Source organism: Myodes glareolus, chromosome 2 (genome assembly GCF_982192425.1).
Source record: "Myodes glareolus chromosome 2, mMyoGla1.1, whole genome shotgun sequence".
Lineage (NCBI taxonomy): Eukaryota > Metazoa > Chordata > Mammalia > Rodentia > Cricetidae > Myodes > Myodes glareolus.
This window is the reverse complement of record NC_142027.1, coordinates 67,260,011-67,285,042: the sequence shown is the minus strand read 5'-3', so window position 1 is coordinate 67,285,042 and position 25,032 is coordinate 67,260,011. Positions and strand designations below refer to the sequence as shown.

The window sequence follows — 25,032 nt, the reverse complement described above, 5'->3', positions numbered from 1 at the left end:
CATCATAGTTCAGTAACTTCCTTTCAAAGGAATAAAATCCCAGTGTTGTTCCTCGTCTTGAACATGGAATACAAAATGCAAGTCTTCAACACCAATAACCTTATGGACAGCCAGACAGTAGGCAGTTTATTTTGAATATAAATACTCTGGAGTTGCCGTGTGAAGTCTGCAAGCTGACAGCCTGCGTGGGTGAGTTGCCTGTGTTCTGACCCATTCCTGTGACCTGACCTCTGGGCCAAGGCTGTTGACACCATTTAGTGATCAGGAGTCTACTTAGAGGAAGTAGACTTACTGTTATTCGTGGAGCGGTGCCTGCTCCAGATGCTTTCCTTCCAGCAAACGTTGATTTGGGGATCTAGCAGTCGTAGATTAAACACTTCTGTGTACTGGGCTCTTTCCTGAGATGTCTCCTTCACTGTGCACACACATAAGTTCTGTGTGGACTGATCCTTGCTAGCCTAACCCCTCATCTGTCTGTGCCTCCACCAGACCACAGAGAAGCTGCCAAAGAAAAACGGAACCCGAACAAAGTATTCAAAGATCAGTCTCGCAAATGCCGTGCTTGTAGTTTAAAAATAATGGGAATAAAAAGGTTACTCATAATTCAACTCCAAACACATTACAGCATTTCCCCCCAATGTCTCCTGGTCTTTTAAAACAGAATTCTATGTTTCTTATGCAGTTGGTAATCACACTACAGATATCTGCTTCTTTGTTTCCATTGTCATTGTCTGCATGTAGTTTCAGACTTTTTTATTCTGGTTTATCGAGACAGGGTTTTCTTTCCTCTGTAGCTTTGGAGCCTGTCCTGGAACTCACTCTGTAGACCATGCTGGCCTTGAACTCACAGAGATCTGCCTGCCTCTGCCTCCCGAGTGCTGGGATTAAAGGTGTGCGCCACCACCATCTGGCTAATTTCAGACTTCTTATAAACATAATTTCTAGTGGGGGGGAGGGGCTATCTCAGTTCACATCCCCATGCCCATCTACTAGGATATTCATGTCTTTGCCCTTTTTTCCTTACTCCTGATCAAACATAGTTATACATAATTTCGTGGTACTTTTGTGACTAGAGTCCCATGAAATAAAATCACTGAGTTGACAGATAAATACTTCATAAAGCTAGTGGTTCTTTGTAAAGCCTGGCTTATTGAGGGGTAATTTATGTAGTGTGGTATTCTCTCTTTTTAAGTGTATGCATACACATTCAGAACGCGGAAAATGACAGACCAGGAGTCAGAGCCTAGCACAACCCTGGCAGCTCTACATCTTCTTCCTGTCCCGCCAAGAAAAGCCTTGTCCCAGCGCCTGTCCCATGACTGGCTTGTCCTGGTATAGCTGTGAAGGGCTCCAGCTCCCCACGATGTGGGGGTCTCTTTGCTGTGCCCCTTTCCTGTCTTTCTGCCAATGCCTAGCATGCCTGTTTGCCTTTCTGTTCCCTCCCTCCCTATTTCTTTTTCCCATTTCCTTGAAGGGTTCTCCTTCATCCTTCCAGAGCAGCTTGAGTTTCATCCGAATTGGAAAGGGCTTTCTCTACCTCAGCCCTCCATCACAGTCATCTCTTATCCTCTTCCTCCTCCTCCCCATCATCATCATCATCATCATCCTTATCCTATCTCCTCCTCATCATCAAAATCATCCTCTTCTTCCTCCTCTTCCCCTCCCTGGCTTCTATTAACCTTGTATTTGCCTCCATTTATACCCTCATGGTATGTTGAAGCTGCTGCTTTCATTTAAATGGAATATCTTTAAGAGCCAGAATAAGCTTTTTGTAGATCTGTGACCTTCCAAGGGATCTGGCCCACAGCAGGAAATGGGTAGCTGCTTGTTGGACAAAAGTTACATGGTTATAAACCCGACTTGTCCCGCGCTACCGTCTCGCCAGCAAGAACCACACGGAACACTAGGATCCTTCTGCAGAATAGCTTTATGTCTCTTGGGAGCAGAGCATAAGCCAACACGGCCGTGGGGACCCAGATAAGATGGAACCCATCCCTTATAAAGGAAACAGACCCTGCCCTGGACGTGTCATTCCCGGATTGGCTGACTGCTCCCAGTCCCAGGTGAAACCTCGGGAGTAGGCAGGGACGCAGCGGTAGAGAGTTACAAAGCACGTGCGCTGAGATTAAAGACGTGTGCCGCCACACCTTGGGGTCACAGAGGTCAATCTCTACCTTTGTTCCTAGAAGCAATGGAGAATGTGGTCCGGCCCTCCACATATCCCCCTTTTTTTACTTCTTTGCAGAAAGGCAACTCCCTAGGAAGGTAAAGATAGAGGTCGCACTTCCCAAAATGAAAACATAAAAATGGGCTTACACGGAATCTGTCCCTAGGCTCATGACACCTGGAACCTATCCGGCCTGCCCTCTGCCATTTTTCTGGGAAAGGGAATATACAGCAGAAAACCCTTAAGCAGAGCGACTTATCTCTCAGAGAGGGCCATTCTCTGTGCGATGCTCTTCAGCTCGACAACCTTCAGGGCTAGCTAAGCCAAGCACTCCACCCTGTGCAATGGACCACAGTCCTAGGGGTGCAGGAGCTGGTTGACTTAAACCCTACTGCTTTAGATAACCACACATCAGTAGAGGCCCCCTGTTTCAGGGCAGCCAGCGCTTGTGCAATAACCACTTTGTCCCTACAATTTTAGGATTTGAGTCAGCAGACCATCCATAGGAAAAACACTAATCCATAGCATAGGACTGTTCCAAAACATTTCCACCCCCACCCATTCTTTGAAGTAGGGGAATGAGAGACACGGCCCAGGACTGAAGTCCTACGGCCAAGCTTATAAATCATCTCTAGGACAGTAGGGAGGGGGCCCAAAATCTTATTGGTTGTAAAAAATCGGGGAGACACCGCCATCCTATGGTTGACTGGTAACAACTTCAGGAAGGCTAAGAGTGTCCTCCATCGGTGCTCTGTCATCCATCCGCAAAATGGCAGGAGGAACAGCAGCCAGGTCCTCAAGCGAATCCGTGTGTTGTGGATCACTCTTCACTGTTCGGGTCAATCGCTCTGGCAGCCAGAATGGGCTTTCTTGATCCTGTGGGAAAACACAAACAGCTCCCCTGGATCTCAATAAGATGGGATCCGGGCCTTTCCATTCATTAGAAAGCACACTTACAGCTGTATCGGCTATCTGGCGGTAGGCGCCGTAAGGGTAGTTTGTCTGGGCAGCGGCATAGTGCCCTCGCCCAGTCAGGAGGTCAAATGTCCATTGCTGTTGTTCTGGAATTAAGGCCTGAGCGTTAGCTCTGGCCTGTTCCTGGGCTGCCTCGTGCCACAGCGCTTTCCATTCCAAATATTGACCCATGCTGATGAGCAATGCTTTTGCAACTGTTTCCCAGTCCGCTGGAGTCATGGCAGACAAGGCCAATCTATCCAACTGGGCTAAGGTAAAATTAGCAGTCACTCCATACTTTCTGACTGACTCTGCTAACTCTTTGATTTGATTGTACTCCACAGGTGCATGTAATCGCCCGTTTTCCCCTTCATAAACGGGGAAAGCCAAGTGTAGCTTTCTCTTGACCTTATCAGGGATAAATGAAAAGGTCTTTGGCCCAAGGCTTTCCTCATAAGGAGGCGCCGAAGGGGCAATTGAGGGAAGGTGTAGCCTATAATGAGGCGGATGGACCGTTTGGGATAACCTCATGGCCCTGCCGTTGGCTAATTCTACTTCCTCCTCTGTATCCATTTCTCCTTCCTCTTCTTCTGCAGAAGACTTTTGGCCTTGTGGGCCAATATTCTCCCCCATTTCTACTTCCTTAGAATTCCTGGAGGGTCCTTTTTCCTTAATTTTTTCTCTCACGCGCGCGTCTAACCTCCCACTGCATTCAGTTTCTGATATTCTGTCCTGAATTTCCTCCGCCCTTGCAACAACCGCTTGGCAAGATTCATCTTTTAAGCAATTTTTGATGGAAAATAAGAGAATTGCTAAGATAAGCATCAAGGCCTGTATGAAACCTTCCCAATGCGGAGACAAGTCGAGCTCAAAACCGAAAAATCCAGGAACAGACATTACCTCTCTGATATGCAGACCCTGCAGTTCTGAATCCTTCCTGAATCCAAAGTGAATCCAAGAGATCCCCGTCGGTGCGGTGGTCAAGATTCCTCGGCGTCCCGAGGGCTTCGGCACCAGATGTCCCGCGCTACCGTCTCGCCAGCAAGAACCACACGGAACACTAGGATCCTTCTGCAGAATAGCTTTATGTCTCTTGGGAGCAGAGCATAAGCCAACACGGCCGTGGGGACCCAGATAAGATGGAACCCATCCCTTATAAAGGAAACAGACCCTGCCCTGGACGTGTCATTCCCGGATTGGCTGACTGCTCCCAGTCCCAGGTGAAACCTCGGGAGTAGGCAGGGACGCAGCGGTAGAGAGTTACAAAGCACGTGCGCTGAGATTAAAGACGTGTGCCGCCACACCTTGGGGTCACAGAGGTCAATCTCTACCTTTGTTCCTAGAAGCAATGGAGAATGTGGTCCGGCCCTCCACACCGACTTTTCACTAGGTGACCGCTCTTGTCTGCAGCAGGTCTCCAGGCCTCTGTTGAATCCCTTTTCCTCTTCTCTTCCTTGTTGTTTGACAATATATTTTTCTGTGCCCATGCTGCTTTTAAATGGGATAAGGCAGCATCCTTGCTGTTCCGACGATGATGAGTGAGAGGGTGGTACCCAAGTCCTCACCTGCCGTTGAGAGGACACCAGCCTTTCACCTTTGGGGTCTATGAATTCCACCTCCGTGAGTTCCCTATCTACTGGGTAGCATCTCTGACTCCTGGCAGAGTTTCAGTTCTTCCTGTAGTCACCAATACATTCTGCGATGCCCTTTCCCCGATAGTAAAGAGGGATCGTGTATCCCAGTTCCTGTGATAATTCCTGAGTGTCTTTGTGCAATGTTGTGACTAAAGTGGCCGCATATGAACGGTATGGAGCCCCTCCCTTGCCATGGTACTGTGTTTAGCTGAGCCTCAGATAATCCCATGCAGTGAAGCAGTAAGGGAGAAATAGCTCATCTGATGCACTCTGGGCATCGAAGTGATTACTGGAAGAATTGGAGAATTCACACCTACCAGGATAGAAGGTGTTTCTTACCATCTCTTGGCCATTCAGGTGCTTCACTCTGAATGATTCCTGTTTCAGATACCAGGATCTGAAGTGTTTAACTATCATCTTCTTCAGTCTTAGCCAGCACATGTGATGAAGACATCGGGGTGGGGTCAAGCTTGTTCTGAAGCCTGAGAAGGAATCTTCCTGAGATGTAGCCTTTGGATGAAGTCAGGCCCAGGAAAGAGGATGCTGCTGGAGTGGATGTCTAGGCTTGTGGGCCTGTGTGGGCGGAGCTTGGCGATTTCTCTTCTGTGCCTCTGTGGAGTGGGTGTTAAGTGAAAGGCCGTGCTGCTGCGGAAAGGGCATGCCTCTGATTCAGGTTTGGAGCCCTGCAGCCAGCTGCTGTCTTGGATGGTTTGGAGCCCTGCAGCCAAGTGCTGTCTTGGATGATGCCCCGGGCAGATTTGTTCAGGAAGGCGACAGCACCCTATGTCTTCCGTCTTTCAGGAAAAGATTGGTTGGCGCAAAGATGCTCTGCACTTGCTGGTGTTCACAACGGATGACGTGCCCCACATCGCGCTGGATGGGAAACTGGGCGGCCTGGTTCAACCACACGATGGCCAGTGTCACCTGAATGAAGCCAATGAATACACCGCATCCAACCAGATGGTGAGGACTGGGCAGGCTCCCCTTACCTCTCCCTGTCATCCCATGGCCCGCCCCGTCCCTGGAAACTTCTTCCTCGGTCCTCAGTGCTTGCTATGTTCTACTCCATCCTGGGGATCCAGTTTTATTCATCATTTTGTCCTTCTGACTAGGTTTTAGGTCCTCTTTGTTTACTGATTCTCATCAGGGATTTCTGTAGCTGGTTGTCTTTGCGCTGTTGTGTACCTGGTGGGAGCTATTTCCCTGGAGGTAACCTGGGAGCCAAGTGGTTCTCATAGAGAGGTGCTCTGAAAGCAAGGTGGAGCCTGCTTTCCTGAAGAGGTCTCGACTGGGATAGAAGTTAGAGGGCACCCAGCCGCAGCAGTTACCAAGATATTGCCACATTTGTTATTCAGGCTTTTCAAGAAATATATACCTTCTTCTTTTTACTCTTCTTCTTTCCTTCTTTCCTTCTTTCCTTCCCTCCCTCCCTCCTTCGCTCCTTCCCTCCTTCCCTCCCTCCCTTCCTTCCTTCCTCTTCCTTCTCCTCCTCTTCCTTCTTCTTCATTTGGCTAGGGAAGAGTTATTCCCAATGTTTTTTGCAGAACAAGTCCATTTTCTCCAACTTCAGGAGATGACCATCCCAACTTTCCAGGTTATCTAGGATGAGGGAGTCTGGAAATGGGGCCTGTAACTATAGGACCTCACCCAATGGCGACCCCTGTACCCACCAGTAGCTCTTAAAATCCTTATGGACCTCATTAAACTGCTCTTATCCTTCCTTTCTCCTCACTTGGATTCACCCCCCCCCACACACACACATATACACCTCCCAGCATCACTGCTCAATTCCAGAGATCAGTGGCCTCCTCCATCTTTCTGAGCCATGAGCATGATCTGCAGGCATTTGGCTGGCCTGTTAGGCACAGGAAAAGGAAAATTCCGCAAGGAGCACCCATAGGAAGGGTGCTGGCGGCAGATGGCAGGAGGTGGGGCTGATCTTCCTGGAGCTGTAATGGTCCCCACCCCTCCTGAAGGGATGAAGGGGGCTACAGATCACACCTAGAGATGCTCCAGTCCTCCCGCTCACACTTTGGGAGTGTCTGGTGAACCCTAGAGGGGCCTTTTTCTGAGTGTCTCTTCCCGTAACCTCTTAGTTCAGGAGTCGCTGATGACCTTGGGCCCATGCAGGTCACATGCTGGTGGTGTCCAGCTGGTTGAAACTGTTGCAGTCTTGACTTTTGCCTTGGCCTTAGGACTATCCATCACTTGCCTTGCTTGGGGAGAAGCTGGCGGAGAACAACATCAACCTCATCTTTGCAGTGACGAAGAACCACTATGTGCTCTACAAGGTACTGGGGGGCGTGGCCTAATCTGGGGCTCTTTCTGACTTAAAGCCAGTCGGCCATCAGAGTGGGAGTGGTCAGGGTCAAAGGAGGCGAATGCTGTGGCCCTTTCTAGCTATGCTTGGAGGTAATCAGGCTACGGGGACTCTAGAATGTTCCCATGGCCATGTGTGTCTTCACCAGAAGTTTGAACTGTTTTTATCTAATTTAATTAAAAGAAATACGTAGAAAAATAGTATGAACTGTCATTATCAGACGATGGCTAGAAACACGGGGCCTATTCCAGCTGAGAAGAAAAATACGAACTGAAATCCTGCACAGAGGAAACTGGAGCAGACGCTAGGCAGCCTGCATGGCTAACTCGGTTTTCCAGCCGCACGACCTCTTGCAGAGGGTGGGAGCCAGGAGTGGCCCAGGACAGTAGCCCTCCCAAAGAGCAGTCAGTGGCTGAGAAAGGAGCGATGGGCTTGTTCAAACCAACAAGTCTTTTCCCGGCTGTCACTTGGGCCACCATTTTGGCAATCACAGCGAGCTGCCAGTTGCACTCAAGCTCCTTGGAGAGTCACAGAGGACACTCAGTCTAATCTCTGGCCCCTACGTGTATGTTCTCAGGGCTGGGTGCATACGCACGCACGAACGCATGCGTGCACGCACGCACGCACAACCTATTTGGCCATGCAAGAGCTTATGTGAGCTAACTATAAACCCGGTTCACCCCTGATATCCTGTACACTGTGAAGGGGATGTTGTCAGGATGTTCTCCTAAGAACTTACGCTTGATTGTGTCTCAAAGGCTCCTGCCTTATCAGTTGTGAAAATGCCACAGTGTCTCCCTGAATTCTGGATCTTCTCTGAGCCTGAGCTTATTTTAGGCAATGACATGGAAAGACACTTACTTTTTGTTTGATGCAACAGTGTGGGTTAAAAGTTGTCCACTGCAAACTGCGTGCTTAGAAGGACTGATTGCAAGCACTGTATTGGGCTTTGTTTCACGAGGGGAAAAATCCTCCTTGACTTGTCTCTCTCAGAATGGGGAGACCTGTACAGCCTGAGAGCCAAGGGGCCTCTGTCCTGCTGTCAGCGCAGCACGCAGGAGTTGTGCTAGGACAAAGGGCTTTGTCCCAGAACCTACACGCGGGTATCAAAAGGTCTTAGGACACCCTTCATATCTTAACTTCTTACTGATAAGATAGAGTGTCCCTCAGACACCTGGGAAGTGGCCCTCTCTGTTCCTGTAGAACAAGCAGAGCCATCTAAAATGAGCCTGGGATTGCCAGCAGTGATGGTGAAAGAATCAGGAGGGCCAGGGTGGCCCCAGAGGGCGGGCGGCTTACTCGCTGTCAGCCCTTCAGTCCCTTGCACAGCTGACTGAGTATACTCACCCCACTCTTTCTTGTCTCTCCCGTGGCGCCTTCTCCATCATGTGACAGTGGCCGAGCCCAGTCTGGTCCTTACTCCTGTCCGTTGTGCACTGTGGACTCTGACAGGATGGAAGGTGTCTTAGATAGGGTTACTGTTGCCAAGATGAAACACCGTGACGAAAAGCAAGTTATGGGACAAAGGGTTTATTTGGGCTCGGCTTCCACATCTGTAGTCTATCACAGAAGGAAGTCACTCCTGGAGACAGGAACCCGGAGGCAGGAGCTGATGCAGAGGCCATGGAAGGGAGCTGCTCACTGCTTGATCCTCATGACTTGCTCAGCCTGCTTTCTTATAGAACCCAGGACCAGCAGCTCAGAGATGGTGCCACCCACAGTCGGCTGGGCCCTCCCCCGTCAATCACTGTTAAGAAAATGCTTTACAGGCTGCATACAGTCCAACCTTAGGGAGGCATTTTCCCAACTGGGGTTCCTGCTTCTGATACTCTAACCTGTGTTAAGTTGATATAAAATTAGCCAGCACAGAAGGCAAAATGGTCTTACTTTTCTTTCTTTCTTTGTTTTTCCAAGAATTTTACAGCATTAATACCTGGAACCACTGTGGAGATTCTGCATGGCGACTCCAAAAATATTATTCAACTGATTATCAATGCATACAGTGTAAGTCACTGACTGGGTCCCCATCCCCACCGCCATCCTACCCATTCTGGAACACTGAGGCCTGGAAGCTGATCTGGGTCTGAATTGGGGGCTTAGCTCTGTTCCCATCCCTTCTATTGGGGACCCCTAGAGTTCAAAGTGTGGCTGGTCTGAACTGTGTCTCTGTATCCTAAAGACTTACATTTGGGCATCAGGGAAGATTTCCGGCTGGTTGCCCCCCCCCCCCCATCCCCTCTCACGGTCTGCAGCTTTGGTTCCTCACAAATCATAGTTTACCTTATCCCTCTTGTGACTTCCTACTCAGACCAGAATTTTTCTCCTCCCTTCCTCTACACTTTATGGTCTTTATTTCTGTTTGACTCTCTCCCCCACCCCCCACCCCCTACCCTGCCCCTTTGAGGCAGGGTCTCTCTCTGTAACTGTGGCTGACCTTGAATTCACTGTGTTGACCAGACCGGCAGATCTCCGTGAGTTCAAGGCCAGTTTCTGCCTCCCGAGAGTGCTGGGATTAAAGGTGTGCACCACAGGCCTGGTTCTAACTCTGACCTTTAAATCCTCACCTCAGAGCCCAGAGCCAGAGAGGCAAGGTTTCCAAATTAACATACACCTTTAGTGGTTTTTACGCTTTAGTTCACTTTTAGCAAGAGAACAGTTAGAGTCATTTACAGGGAGGGACTCAGCAGATGCTAAACAGTAGTACATGAAAATGGGGTTTGAGAAGTGGGTGCTTGCATTTCAAGCTCTGGGCCCCTGACTAATGAAACCAGAGTGGGAATCAGACTTCCTGCCCCACGCATTCACCTCTTCTCCTGTGACTGTCATTCCCTCCGTGACTGTCAGAGATAGAGAGCCACGGGGCAGAGGGACTGTTGCTTTCCTCTCATGGCCTGGTGACCACAGCTTCTTTCCTGAGGAGGAGTAGCCTTGTCTGGGCTCTGTGAGGTGGGACAAGGACATTTTTCCTGGCTTCTCTGGAAGAATTACCTCCCAGAATTTCCGTGTTCAGCTAGCTTCAGATCCCACAGACCACTGGGCATTTGGCTCCACCAGAGCCTGGCCCTCTGCTCCTGTGACTTTGGTTAAAAAAAAAAAGGGGGAGGGGAATAATAGCCAGTCATGGTGAGCATGTCTTTAATCTCAGCACTTGGAGTGGCTGAAGGCAAGATGATTATGAATCCAAGGCCACCCTTGGCTATACAGCAAGACTTTGTCTTTAAGAAGCCCATAAAAAGGGGGCAAGCAGTGTAGCTCAGTGGTAGAGCACTTGCCTAGGATGCACGGACTACCCTGATTCCATCGCCAATACCATAAATTGGCTCTGGAGAATTGGCTGTGTGTTGTTTGCAGGGATGGAGACACCCTCTGTCCCCAAGTAGTGTATGTAGCTGAGTGTTTTGTATGTTCATGCTTATGTGTGGGAACACTCAAACCAAAGTATAGTGAGGTCTCCTGGATGCTTGGGGTGCTGTTTTTTAAAGATTTATTTATTTTCACCTGATGTTTTAAGTGTTTTGCCTACATGCATGTATGTGCATCTGGTGCCTGCTGAGGCTAGAAGAGGGTTGGATCCCCTGGAATTGGAATTCTAGGGGATTGTAAACCTCCATGTGGATGCTGGGAATCCAACTGGAGCAGCCTGTGTGGTGTGTGTGCCTGGCTTAGGGGTGTTCTTTGTGAAATTTGTGCCACTTTCTCTGATCAGGATTTGTTGTGTATATATAAAATGGTTTCTTAATGGAAATCTGGGGACCTGGGGGTCAAGGAGCCAGGGGATCAGTGGGGTGTCCCCTCTGCCATTTAGGAGCTGGGGTGGAGAAAATATTTTTAGGCTACATTAGGAACTGGAGTGAATCCAGTTTCCCTGGGAAACTGTGGGGCCTTGGCATTGCTGCTTTGCTCTCTAAATTAAACTGCCTTCTGGGAAAACCTGCTAAGAAATGGAGCACACAGCAGTAAACATTGGAAACTCCACTTTTGAAACTATGAAACTACTAGACTACCATTAATAAGCAGGGGAAGTTCTGAAAGTTTCGTTCAGGCATAAGGGACACACAACGGAGCGTTCACATTTAAATAGGACAATCTGCTAAGTTGGGGACATGCACACACCCGTGAAACTTTCCCTCTTGTCAGTGTGTTAGATGTGCCTATCCCCAAGCTGTGACCCTCTGGAGTTCCCTGTGTCTGCTCCCGTTTTGTCGAGATTGTAGGAGATTGAATACGGACATCTGGAACTCCCGGGTGTTGGGGGCAGAGCCCAGCTGGTTGCAACCGTGCTGTGGAATGCTGTGCTCTGTCACTTGGGAACCATGGCAGTGTTGCATAAGAAGACACAGAGGTTATGTTGGACTCTGCCCTGGTTGCTGACAGAGAATTTTAAAGCCCCTCTGTCCTAACTTTTGGTCTTTGACCCTGGTTCCAAAGCTTCAAAGATGCCTCTGCCTTCCCTAAGGGACAGAAGCACCTTTTGCTTTAGTGAGATGACTCCTCGTGACCCTCCGAATAGCTTCAGAATGGGCAAGACATTGGCCAGGCCAAGGCAATGGGGGTTTGAAACTTTCAGTATCACTCTTGACCTCCCTGGAGGGGATGTGGCAGAGATAGAGTTGACTACCATTGATAATAACTTGAGCAGTCTTGTTCATATAATAAGGCTACCATAAACTTCCCAGAAGGCCTGGGTACACAGCATGTACACATGGAATTGTGTAGAGGTTGGCACACTTGGTTCCACAACATTCTTGCACACATTGCCTCATGTGCCTCTTCCACCCTTCTGCTGAGCTACCTTTACTAATATTCCAGTAATCGTATATAAGGTATTGTCCTGCATTCTTTGAGAGCATCCTACAAAGTCATTAAAGCAGAGATCATGGTAGGATCCCTAACTTATAGCTGGTCATAAGGATAAGTGACAGCCTGTGACTCTGAAGGGAAGAGACAAACCTGTGCTACTGAGCCCACAACCTGTGGAATCTTGACACTGTTAGAGTCCGACATTATTAGAGTCACATTGGATTAGGGGATAGCCAGGTGCTATCCATGGAGAGTTGCTTTTGTATGTGTAAGGGGTTCAGGTGGGGGAGTCCCACCCACCCCCAATGTCAGCAGTGTTGTTGCATGGTGTGGAAGACTGAAAAGGAGAGAGTAGGAAAAGTGGGGTGTTTTCCCTTCATCTTCTTGCTCCTGCCTGTCTGGCTGGTGGGAAGGCCTGCTGGACTTGAGGCTCCGGTGCCTTTCCTGCCTCGGAGTCTACATAGACCTCTCTTGCAAGAGGCGAGCTCTGGGCAGAGGCGAGGCTCTCAGTAGCTCTGGCTAGCCTCCCTCCGTGCTTTCCCACCGCCAGGGTCCCCCACGGCTGTGCGTGCTGGCGCTGCCTTGATTCGTGGTGCGTTTCATGAGTCACTCCTCCGTGACTACGTGTGGGTCTTGACTTTGCTCCCTTGAGTGTTGGCAATGGCTCTGTGGGGACGCTGGAAGATTCTGGTCAGAGTCTACATAACAGATGAAAAGGTTGTGGTCTTTGGCCCAGTCTGGTTTGTGTGTGTTTTTCACAATGTGGAATTGTCAGCTCTTGGATTTGTAGCCTTTTTCCAACTGTGCCAAACTCACTCTGTTGCTCTCTCTGCCTGAGAGTGTTTGGCAGCACAGAGTCTTGCGCGGAGTAGTGCTGAAGAGAGATTCTCTTTCAGGGCCCGGGCCTGGGTGCAGACTCGGAAGCATCATTTGGGCAACAAGAGAGGCGGGCGCTCCTGCTTATGAAGAGCGGCACCCAGACAGACAGTGCAGGGCCTCTCTTTTAAAGTGGGGGAGAGCAGGATGGGCTGCAAACCACTGGAGTGCAGTGGAGGGTGACGTCAGAGCCTGTGGTGGATTCTGCCCTAGCAGAACACATGTTTCTCTTTTGGTTGTTGCCTTAATGTCTGCTCCAATCCCTACCCCTCCCCCCAGCAGCTGACCCAACCTAAAGCAGTTTCAGATGTGACCTAACCTGGCACCGGGTATGTAACACAATAGTGGTTAAAGGGCTGACATTCTTGACATTGTCTTCCCTTTCCCAGATGGGGGTAAGAAACCATCTCAGGGGCAAAGCTGGTAGCCATTGAGTAGATTCATGAGTTACACATGAACGGCCTCGTGCATAAGAACCGATTCCTGTGCCTTTGATCCTCTGATATGTGTTCCCTTCATTCTTTTCGGAAACGAATACATCTTAGGAAGCTAACTGTGGCCAGCATCATATGACACATGGCAGCAGGCCATTGAACCAAGCACAGCCCTCCCCTGCGGGAGCTTGTGATGTTTGGGGGAGACTGACCCTTACAGCCGTGGGATGGGGCGACCTGGTGATTCACACTGTCCAGAGTCAGTTGATTCTGAAGAAAGAAGCCTGTGGACATAGGATCAGAGTGAGCACTGAGCGGAGGAGAGGTCCTGCCTGCCTCAGGTTTTCTTACCATAAATGAGAGGTCTGAGCTGAGTCTTCACAATTCCTGCACCTGAAACAATGAGGGAGGTTCTGATCCCAGAGGCTCTGTGGCAAGCCAGAGGCAACCAGCCAGACAGAACACAGACTGGGGACTTATGGCCCATGTAAAACATAAAGCTCTCTTTCTCCTTTATTTTAAAGATTTTTTAATTTAGTGTGTGTGTGTGTGTGTGTGTGTGTGTGTGTATGTGTGTTTGCCTACTTGTATGCCGGCTCATCGTGTGCATGCCTGGTGCTCTCGGAGAACGGAAGAGGCTGTCAGATCCCTTGAAACTAGAAGGAGAGAGTGGAGGACAGAGAAGGGGCCAAGAGAGAAGCCAAATGATGCATATGGTCACCATGTCAGGGTTATATGGGAATGAGACGCTGAAGCAGTCTAGATAGGGGTTGATACCAAGGAAGTCTGGAGGCCAGCATAGCATGCAGTTGGGTCTACCACAGGTAGACATTTGGTCTGAGTGGTTTTTGAACCTGAACCTCTGGAAGAGCAACCAGTATTCTCAACCACTGAGCCATCTTCCGAGCCCTGTCTCTATACTTCTGTATAAATATAAATAAATACAGTGCATATGTGTGTATGCATTTTTCCCCTTTGTGTATGGGTATCTTCATGTGAATGCATATGTCAATGAATGCTCTGGGAGTCCAGAAGAAGGGTTAACTTCCCTGGACCTGGAGTTGCAGACGGTTTTGAGCTACCCAGTGTGGGTGCTGGGAGCTCTTCCTCTTAAGAGCACCCAGTCCTCTTAAGCCCAGCCCTAATACCCTTTCATCAAAGATTTAATCTTCGTTTGGCCCAAACCCCTGAACATAACCATTGATAAAAAACATCTATGCTTTCCATCCATCTATCCATTCAGCAAGACCCTGTGCTGCATCCCGGAGTGCAAATGGTCCTTAGAGCTCACAGTGCCCTGGGAAGGCGGATCCGTAAATAGCTAATCATATTCAGCATAAATAGCTAATCATATTCAGTGGGAGAGGATGGTGTGTGTCGAGTTGCACTTTTGCGCCCTTTGGCCAGTTAAGGAATGGCACTTCGGAGAGGAAGCAGCTTTCAGAGGGATAGTATTTTTAGACTCATAGAAGCCTTCTCGACAGTTTGCTGCAGAGAGAGACAAGTTTTTGTGGAATGTTTTCAGCAAGCTGTGAATTTGCTGGGCAAACTGCATATTTCATGTATTCAAGCTTAGCACCACATGCTGGAGTTAGCGAGGGAGCCTGGGTAGGGGGTGGGGTGGGGGGAGGTAGCGGCAATTCCGCTTGCTCTTCATGGGGCAGCTTGACTTTGTGTCTCCCAGAGTAAGTGAGTCCTGCTGTGTGTATTATAAACAGACTTATAAAAAAAAAGTGCCTGATAAAATATGACTTCTAAATAAAGCCAGTTACATCATTTGGCCTCAGTTTCTAAAGCAACGTGTTTCATAGTGACTTGATACAGGGTTTCATTATGTAGCCCTGGCTGGCCTAGCACTTGCTATGGAGACCAGGCTAGCTCCAGCTCATGGAGATCTACCCACCTCTCTCTCCTAAGTGCTGGGATCAAAGGTGTGTGGCATCACACTTGGCTATTACTTAGAGATTTTTTTTGGTAAGGGCCGTGTGTGTGTGTGTGTGTGTGTGTGTGTGTGTGTGTGTACTCATAATATTTTTATTACTTGATATTTCATATCATACATGTATGTAATGTACTTTAATCTTCTGTTTGGCCCTAGCCCTGCAGCATCTTTTGCTAAAAGCGCCTCAGTTAAGGATGGGATCTGCTGAACCCCTCCTTCATTTATGCCAGAATTGTGGTTTGTGTGGTTCTGTGCAGACAGACAACCAGAGTTGCCTCGGCTTCATGGGTCCAATGGCCGTGTCATGTTCAGAAGACACTTCACAGCGCATTTCCCCATCCTCTGCCTCTGACTTCCCTTCTGCTCCCTCTTCCATGATGTCCCCTGAGCCTCGAGGGGGTGACAGGGTGATATGCATGCCTCACTTCGGGCTGAGCCCTCGCTGTCAGTAATTCTCAACACCCTGGACAGTCCCGAGACTCTGAATCGTCTGCTGTCCCCTGCAGCAGAAAGTTTCCCGGCCAAGTCTGAGCGCGGCGCTTACTTACGAATATGAACATAAACATTTCACAGGCACTGTGAAACCTGATCATTTAGCAGAGCAGCAATAGCAGGTTCCCTCCTGGTTATGGGAGGATTTTAAAAACCAAGAGGCGTATAAAGCATTCCACAGACCTTGTATAAACTAAATATACGTGGGTTTGTGACACCCAGGGAAAAGAGCGGATCACAGCCGAGCATGTTGGCTCTTGCCTGTAATTTCAGCACTCAAGAGCCAGTGGCAAGAGGATTACAGAGTTCACGGCCAGCCTAGACTACGTAATAAGACTCCTGTTTCAGAAACAGGAATTCACGAAGAAAACACAGCCGTGGAGCGGCATTGCCAGCAGTCCCTTGCAGGCCTCCTCCTATCACTGTCCCCAGGGGTAGCTAGCCATCACTTCTGCCTGTCTCTGAAGTTCACACTCGACAGCAAGGATACATTCCGAGAGACACATCCTCAGGCGAGGTCAGCCTTGTGCAAAGAGGATAGCACGTGCAAACCTAGGCGGTGGAATGTTGTACCGCGTGACGCGTTTCTCTGTTGCTGCCTTTCACTCCTAGGCCACAAACCTGTGAGGCTGGCACATACTGAATACCGCAGGCAGTTCTAACAGTGGTGGCCATTGTGTCTCTGAGCATACAGAAGTTATGTACTAAGTGACGGGAAATTGCTGGCACTCCGAATCTCTTGGGACCACTATTATATATGATCTTCTGTGGACCAGAGTGTCCTTATGAGAGAATAAATACAGTGTCTGCTTCTTTTCAGCAACATTGTACGCTTCAGTGTGTGTTCACACAGTTGCGTTTGATTTATTCTCTCTATTGTAGGCGCTCTGCTGTGTAGACACACTGAGGCTTACTTCAGCCTATTCTGCTATTGGTAGGCTTTTGATTGCTTTCCCGATTCTTGCTCTGAAGTTGCTGTAGGCATTTTTACCAGTGCCTCTCTGGCCTGCACATTTCTGTTGTGAATAATCCTCAGGGGAATCTAGGACTAAGGTTGGTCTGAGTGTTAGAAGACATTACCTATTGCTTTTCCAAAAGCCTACAACCCGCTTCCACTCCAGCCAGCAGTGTGCGGACTCCAGTTCCTCCCCGCTCCGTCCCATGACAGGCTACTTTCAGTCTTTCTTTTTTATATTCTGCTTTAACATATCGGTTTTCCTTGGTGTTTATTTCACTCAATGTCTCGAGACGCTAGTCTACAGAAAAGCGTGGATTCTTTGATAATGTAGTTTCAGACTCACACAGGATGACCTCACCCAGGAAGGGATTGGGTTTGAGTATGAAAAAAGGTAGGGTGGGTCCTGGATGAGTCGCCTTTGCAGGATAGTAAGGAGCTAGCCTGGGGGAAGGCAGGTGCTGTCCTGAGTGTGTGTGCACGCCTGTGTGTGCACGTATACGCGCAAAACCTAGAGAGAGCATGACTAGATTTCAGTAACTGTGTACCTGAAGTCAAGGATGGGGGTGAGAGGTGGTTCTGAGGAGGCAAGCGGGATGCAGGATAAAAGCCTTTTGAGGGAGATATTATCATTTGACAGATGGACCTTTATCAACCATTGCAAGCTCCCAGAGGGAGGCCCCAAGTCAGGTCTATGAAGATGGTGTATACGATGCTTCCCGCCTCTAATTTGACTTGAGCCTCCTGAATTAGAGGAAACCATGAGAAAGCCACTGTGGAGAGCGCCTCACTGAAGTTGTCACTGAGTACTGAGGGCTTTGTTTTCTCCCTTTGTGCAGAGCATCCGGTCTAAAGTGGAGCTGTCAGTCTGGGATCAGCCAGAAGACCTTAATCTCTTCTTCACTGCCACCTGCCAGGATGGCGTGTCCTACCCTGGTCAGCGGAAATGCGAGGGTCTGAAGATCGGGGACACGGTAAGTGTTCATCCCCACTTCATAGGAGCTCTTGTTCGCCTGGGTAATTATTCTCTGATAAATTGTAGTTTCCTGGAGTCCTCTAGAGGCTTGTGTTCTGCCTTCTGGCTCAGCATCCTTCCAAGGCTGCCCTGTGTTTTGTGGGACAGAACAGAACTCTAGTCCATAGACCCCTCAGGGCATTGCCACCGGCAGCTTCCTCGGTGACGCTTGGTGTTCTGGCCTGACAGGTGCAGTCAGGTAGACGAGGACAGACGGGAATCTGGGGGCATGGCTTCCATTTCTCATCTTTTCTCTTAGCCACTGGGCCAGCCCTCCAACCCCTCCAGTGAGCTTCGCTGACCATGCCTTTCCTCAGGAAATAGAGCGAGGGAAAGCTTCTGTGTATACTCTAGAGAATCTGGGTAGTTTTTACTAATGCCAGCCAACATGGCGGTAAGCTAGCTCCCCCTGCCCCAGGAAGTCCTGAGAACATCTGCATGTGTCTAGCCAGGATATTAGGCTCTTCTCCGTAGTTGAAATTTTCTTTGGACTTCCAACCAGCTCCCAAATAAAGGCTTGGGGACTTATTATTAATTGTGAATGCTCGGCCTTAGCTTAGGCTTGTCCCACTTGCTCTTTTAACTTAATCTAACCTGTTTCTGTTCATCTACGTCTTGTGTGACCTTTTACCTTTCTTTCATTCTGTATGCCCTACCTTCCTGCTTTCTCTGTGTCTGGCTGGCTAGCCCCTGACATCTCCCTATGTTTCTTTTTTTCCTTTCTCCTTTTTTCTTTCTTCCTCAAGCCTAAATTCCTCCTCCTGCTTACTCTCCCTGCCTAGAAGTCCCACCTATACCTCCTCCCTCATTATTGGCCATTCAGCTTTTCATTAGACCAATCAGGTGCCTTAGGTACGCAAGGTAACACAGCAACACATCTTTACATAATTAAACAAATGCAGCACACCTTGATTAGTTTAAACATATATTCTGCAACACTTCTCTCTTCCTCCCTGTGGTGGCCCTTCACCCACTTAGGACCACACAGGGAAATGTCCCACCTTTTCCCAACCCTACTACAGTGGTGTCTGACCACCAAAGGAGGCAGTTCAAAATATAGTCTGGAAGGTGAGACTAATAATAAGGAAGCAAATCCTTCTCCCAGACAGATTTTCCAAATACATTTCACTTTTACCAACTTGAAAAGGTCAACTTGTCAGGAACATCATTACAAATGATTATTTATGACAGTTAACTCAGGGGTCAGTAAAGAACAGACTAATGCCCACTCCATCTTCCTGTTCATTCAAACAACACTTAAGTTTCTATGGACCAAATAGAAATGGTGATAACCCCTACCTTCAGCAATAAATAATGTCAGTATAAAGATGTATCAAGTGTTTCTTCAACCATTAAAGAGACTCTTTTAAATAAAACTTAAGTAATGTCAAAAGTTATATTTGTATTGTTTAGGTAAATGATAGTAATTTCTTAGTCAAGGTGAATTAAGAAAAAAAAAACAAAAGTCTTGTTGAACTCATGGGGTTTAAAGAGACAGCAGTTGGGACTGGTGAAATGTCACAGGCTTGCTGCCAAGTCTGGTGATGACCCGACTTTGATCCCTGGAACCCACATAGTGGAAGGAGAGAACTGACTCCCACAAGTTGTCCTCAGACTGCCACACGTATACCGTGGCATACATACCCCGTGCCCAAATTAAATGGCAAGTAAATGTAGGGACAACAAAGCAGGCCTTTCTGAAGATGGCGGGTGGTGGGCAGCCATCAGTGGAAAAACAATGTGGGGGTGAATTCTGTAGATCTCTGCACGAGATGTGTGGTGCAGCGCCACTGGGCGTCAGCAGGCAGGCAGATCTGTAGCTGAGGAAGCATGCTTACTCTTGTCAGACCTGCTCATCAAATGTGCCAAGGTCACAGAGCTGGGGCAAACAGTTTCTCTTATAAAGCAGGAAAACTAAGATTTAAAAATTGTTTTAAAAACTAAGTTATGATTAATTAGTTAACTATAATTAGCATCTTATATTTAGTTTAGAGGTTTAATAGGACGGAGGGAGTGCAGTCTGGTAGTGTTTTTTGTTTTGTTTGTTTTTTAAGATAGGATCTCACGTGCATCGTGAGTTCTGGGCTAATCTGGGCTACGTAGTGAGATTCTGTCTAAAAAACAAACAAATGGCTTGCTAAGAGCCAGTGAGATGGCTCAAGAGGGTCAAAGCGCTTGTTGCCAGGCCTGCTGGACCACATGGATTCTGTCCCTGGGACTCACGTGGAGGAAGGAGACAACCCACTCTGCAAATTGTGTTCTGATCTACACATATGTGCCAGGCCACGTGTGCTCCCCCATCAGACCCTTACCAAGATAAAGAAACGTGTTATAAAGATGTTACTAGTGTCCCAGTTGGGGCTGTGCTAATAGAAAATCTTTGGAACCCGAGATGCCCGAGATAACGGTGGCACTCTCCTGGTCACATGACTTGTGGTTTTAGGGTGGGATCTTTTTAGAAGGGAAAGTGACAAGCAGATGGCACTAAGAATTGGCTAAAAACAGATCGCAAAATTGTGCTTGTGGACAATGCCCTCATGAGTCAGAATGGATCTGACGTCCCTTCATCCCACCTTAAACAAACATAGGGAAATCGCAAGGATCGTCCATTTGAGGTCCCTTGTGGAATACAGAGAAAACACATTTCATCCCACGATGGGCAGGAAACAGACTGGACAGTGCACATTTCTGTGTTCCCCTCTTAGCTTCCTGTGAGGAAGACATTGCTACCCTTGTGACAGATTAGGGAATCTAACCTATAGAATTGGTGAACTGAAAGCGCGAAGCTGAGGCTTTCTGTTCTGTAGCCTGCACCCCACACCACCTTACACAGTGACCCGTTCTGCCATATGCATTTCAGGGGATGGAGTGTGGTGATGGACCAGAACCTTCACCAGGGAGCAGTGCCCTCTCCGTCCCTGTCATATCCAGCTCTGATAGCCATCAGCATTGGTGGGCACAGAAAACCTTAATCCTGATGGGCAGCCTGAGACTCGAGGAGAGTGAACTGCCCAAGCTCACAGAGCTCCCTGTAAGCTGTGGCCTCCCAGCCCAGACTGAGCTGTTTCCATCTAGACCAAGTCCGCTTACCGACCACAGCCTCCCTGGCACAGGGAGCCATGTTAGCTGCCTGTCCATGGGAACTTACAGTGTGCCCAGTCGGGCTTTGCTGCCAACTCTTTTCTTTTTCAACATTGATTTCTTTTATATATGTTGCATGTGGGAGTCAGAAGACAAATTGCAAGAGAGGGTTCTCTTCCACTGTGTGGGACTCAGGAATGGAACTCAGGTCCTCAGGTTGAGCAGCAAGTGCCTTTACCCACTGAGCCACTAGCCAGCCCTCATTTCTGTGTCTTACAGTAGCTTTTCAGCTAACTAGCGTGCTCCATGTTAACGTGTGAAAATCTGAGGCTCAAAGAGGAGCCTGCAAAACTGGCCCCAGGTCTCACTACCAGTGAGCAGCAGGCAACAGGACCCAAATCACTAACGATGCTACAGCCCAGGCCTTCTCCTTAGGCCTCAGGCACAGTGGAGTGAAAGCTTCAGAGACTTGGGTGAGATCATGGCCACCGTCCTCCAACCCACTGTGCGCAGTTCTCATTTGTTTGGCTGGGAGGGCTCAGGAAATCAAATGTCTGGTAAGCAGAAAAAAAGGATTTCAAATGGAAATTTTCCTCCGCACTGAGAAATCTCTGTCGTGATGGGATGACTTTTCAGAGCATTGAAACAATGATAAAGACGGTGTTTTCACCAATCCAGTTGCCTTTGGCCCATTTCTCTTTGGGATCCAGTGGCCACAGCCCTATGGCAATAGCAGCCGGTCCTCAGGCAAGCCTCCGCTGGCCCTTTGTCTTCTCTCTGTCCCGGTATTGTCTCCGTGTCCAAGGGCCACAGTCACATGGCCCCTCTGGCAAGAGCTGTGTGGGTTTTGTTGTCTGGGTATAGATGGCTGCAGAGCCGCTCTTTTCCTGAGCTGGGTGTGTCGCTTGTCCACCAGGGTCATGCAGATCCTGAGGGAAGGGCTTTCTGCACTGTGTGAATCTGGAGCAGTGAAAAGTGAGGTCTGAGGATTGAGAATTCTACAGGGCAGCCGGGTATGGTGGCGCACACCTTTGACCCTAGCATTCAGGAGGCAGAGGCGGGTGGATCTCTGAGTTCCAGGACAGCTAGAACTGTTACATAAAGAAGGCCTGTCTTAAAAAAAAAATCAATCAATCAATCAATAAATAAATAAATAAAGGAGTTTTAAGGGGCTAAAGAGATGCGCTAAGGCTAAAAGTGCATATTGCTCCATATTGCTCTTATAGAGGACCCATTGGTTGACTTACAACTACACATTGTTCCTGCTCCCAGGGATCCAGTATCATCTTTTGGACTCTGAGGGAACCTGCCTCACATGTATGCACACACAGACATACATTTATACACTTAATTAATTGATTGATTAATTAATTTGGTTTTTTTTGGGTTCCTTGCCTAAGTTTTGAGGTGGTCCCTCTCCATTCACCGATAAGCCTGACTGGGTTGACCTACACCCTGGGAGCTGGCGTTCTTAGGAACTAGCTGTGACAAATCAGTATGCAGGTGGCAGCTTGCTTTAGCACCCCGCACTTGGCCCAGTGCACCGCTGTCACGGCCTTCACACAACGTATCCCTCTGCTCTTGTCCACTCCTAGCGGCCCCGTACTTGGGGCCCACCTCTGCTTTTTATTTTATTAAGATCTGAGTGGACTTCGCTTTCTGCAGAACCCTGGGGTTAGGGGTTCTGTATAGGGTTTGGGCAACACTTTTGAGAGGGTAGGCTCCCCCATTGGAGAGCCAGAACCATCCCAATGAGGTTAAGTCACCAGTCCGGCCAGAATGGCTAACTGCATCTGTGACCTTCGTCTAGACTTAGTCAAGACCTGTGGAGCCCTCAGTATCATGCTTGGCCCTAAACCTTAGTTACCAAGGAAAGGGGAGCCAAGGAATTGTATTCCAGTACCTTCTAGCCTCTCAGGGTTTGCTAATCCAGTAAGGAAACTGAACTGTAAGGATGGGAGAGCAAAGCAGACCTGTTTGCTGTTCTGACTGTGCTTTTTATAGCATTTCTGTGTCTAGCAGGAGCCAAGACTGAGACAGACAAGGCTTCTCTCCAGTTATCAGACAGCAGGCTCCAGGCCAGACAGATAGACCTCTGGACAGAAGCCTTGACCGAGGAGGCCCTGAAACTCTGCTGGGGAGCCAAGCTCTCTTGACTTCCCAGCCAGGCAGACAGTGCGAGTTTCCATGTCCTGGCTCCAACTCACAGGCTCCCAACGCTTCTACTTAACCCGGCACATGTGGGCAAGACTAAAGAGTCTGCCTCCCTCCCTTCCTCTCCCTCCCTCCCTCCCTTCCTCCCTCTCCCTCCCTCCCTCCCTTCCTCCCTCTCCCTCCCTCCCTCTCTCTCCCTCTACTCCCCCCTTACTTCCTTTCTTTCTTGCTTTGTGAAGGTGGGTCTTCATGGGGAAGGTTGTGTTCACAGAGTCAATAGCAAGTGCCCTTGGCCCTTGCTGCAGGCCGTTCTTTGCAGTCTATTGAATTCCTGATCTCTTCATTCACCAGGCACAGAAAGTGGCAGGAAGTAGCAGCCTCATGCAAATGACGGGGAAGGGATGATGTCAGCCTCCCAGAGTCTCCGCTTCCCTTCCTTCTTCATGGCCCCATGGATAACTTTACTCAGACTCAGCCCCCAATCCCTGCCTGTGTGCAAGCTTAGCACATTCCCAGCTCAAGAGAGAAAGCTTTGGAGAAGCCTGTGACAATCACTCTGGGGTCACCATCATGCTGTCTTTGCCTTGAGCCAGGCAGCCATTCTCTCTACCCGGATCATTGCATAAGCGTCCACCCCATTGCCCGTTCTAGGAGATAATAGGCTAGAGAATTCAGGCCTGTTTTAGGTGAGCACCATCCCAGTTGGCTATGTAACCAGACAATCCCTCCGGCCTCATTGACTCCCTTGAAGGGAAGACAGCTGCTTCTGGGTTGTATGAAAAGGATGCTTGTGGGAACGCTCATGTGTATCAATGCGTTGTCACGAACAGATTTCAATGCTGTGTAGCTCCCCCATCTTGTTTCCTTTCCTGAGCGACCCTGGACTTTGGAACTCAGATTTGATCTTGTCAGTCACTTCCCTTTTCTTCATTCTCCCTACCCTCCATAAGGATAATGGATGTAATGGGGTTAGCCTTGTCTGCAGCTAGTGTGGTCCTTCTTCTGTCTTTCCTGGACATTTTCCTCAGCTCACCCGTGTTAAAGTACCCTCTGTTAAGTATCATGATGGATGCTGAGACCTGGGTGGTTGTTGTCAAGACCTCTGGGGCTGTGGTTTGCTGGGAAGCCTGACTCAGGCCTGTCTTGCTCAGTATCGCTGCCCTGAATGTCCCCAGATGCCAGAGAATCTGGGAAGAGATCTTTAGGAAATAATGCTTAGAAAGAAATCCAGTGCTCACAAATGACCATTATCGCAGTTGCCCACCAAAGCAGGCTATTGATGACGAGTCCCAGGAAATAAAGACACCAGCCCAGATAGAAAGGTCCGCTTGAAGGAGTGGCCAGGCATGCCTGCTTGAGACGGGGTCCCCTCTTCCAGAGGAGTGCATCTCGGTGAGGTTCCTTCACCGCTCGTCCTCATTTCTGTGGAGTCATCAGGGCTTGGTCTGAAATAAAACAGGAGATTCCATCCCCACATAGCTCCTGCCTCTGACTAGGTATGGTGTCGTGGTCTAATTCCTGGAAGGCTCAAAGCAAGCCTCTACCAGCCTCCCTTCCCCTCCAGACTGTGAGCAGCTGACAGGCAGGCTCCTGTCACCCTGCTAGGTCCAGCTTGCTCTCGGGTCAAGGCAGCCTTTGAGAAGCTCCTCCCCAAATGTTTCATTTTTTTAGTGTCCCTGTGTGTGATAGCTACTCAGGCGGTGAGTGTCCTTTACAGCCTCGGGACGGTGGGCTGATGGGACAGGATACAGCTGTAAGAACCGTGCTTGCAGGGAACTGGTGTGACATCCCGTCTCTTCTCCAACAGAGAGGGGGTCAGGTGACTGTTCTCTGCCCTGCAGCTCCTGCCAGGGGGCACCACCATCCCCCAGCATCTAGCCCACTGCATACATTAGAAGCTGGTTGAATGGATGGGAGAAGAGATGTGTACAGCAGTGGGAAAAGCATGAGGACGGGATGGGTGATAAAGGGGAGAGCCAGAGCCATGCACATCTTACTCCTTGTGTATTTCTTCAGAGCCTTGGGGTCTTAAAGGTGATGAGAATAGACCTTAATTCTTAAAGGTGATGAGAATGCCCAATTCCTGTTGAATATTAGCGTAATCAACTCCTCTTGTCCATAAGATACCTGCGATTGTCAACCTGCTGTCTCTTCCTACCAGGGTTCCACCTGTGTGCTAGGCAGGGTAGATCTCATTAGGGGTGTATG

At 48.9% G+C, this 25,032-nt stretch overlaps 1 protein-coding gene and 1 long non-coding RNA gene across 2 annotated transcripts in view; one reads left to right on the top strand and one right to left on the bottom strand.

The window, feature by feature from the left end:
* Positions 1-25,032, top strand: part of Itgb5 (integrin subunit beta 5) — a 109,809-nt gene that overhangs the window by 57,925 nt on the left and 26,852 nt on the right. The window contains exons 6-9 of the mRNA XM_085685486.2: positions 5,557-5,718; positions 6,951-7,046; positions 8,990-9,079; positions 17,414-17,548. Of these exons, the coding sequence (XP_085541612.1) occupies positions 5,557-5,718; positions 6,951-7,046; positions 8,990-9,079; positions 17,414-17,548 (483 nt within the window). The remainder of the gene's footprint in view (positions 1-5,556; positions 5,719-6,950; positions 7,047-8,989; positions 9,080-17,413; positions 17,549-25,032) is intronic.
* On the bottom strand, positions 18,972-23,178 carry LOC125413044 (uncharacterized). Its single transcript, XR_007235808.3, has 2 exons — positions 23,039-23,178; positions 18,972-21,630 (listed from the first exon to the last, which is right to left on the bottom strand). It is a non-coding gene; the product is annotated as an uncharacterized LOC125413044 (long non-coding RNA).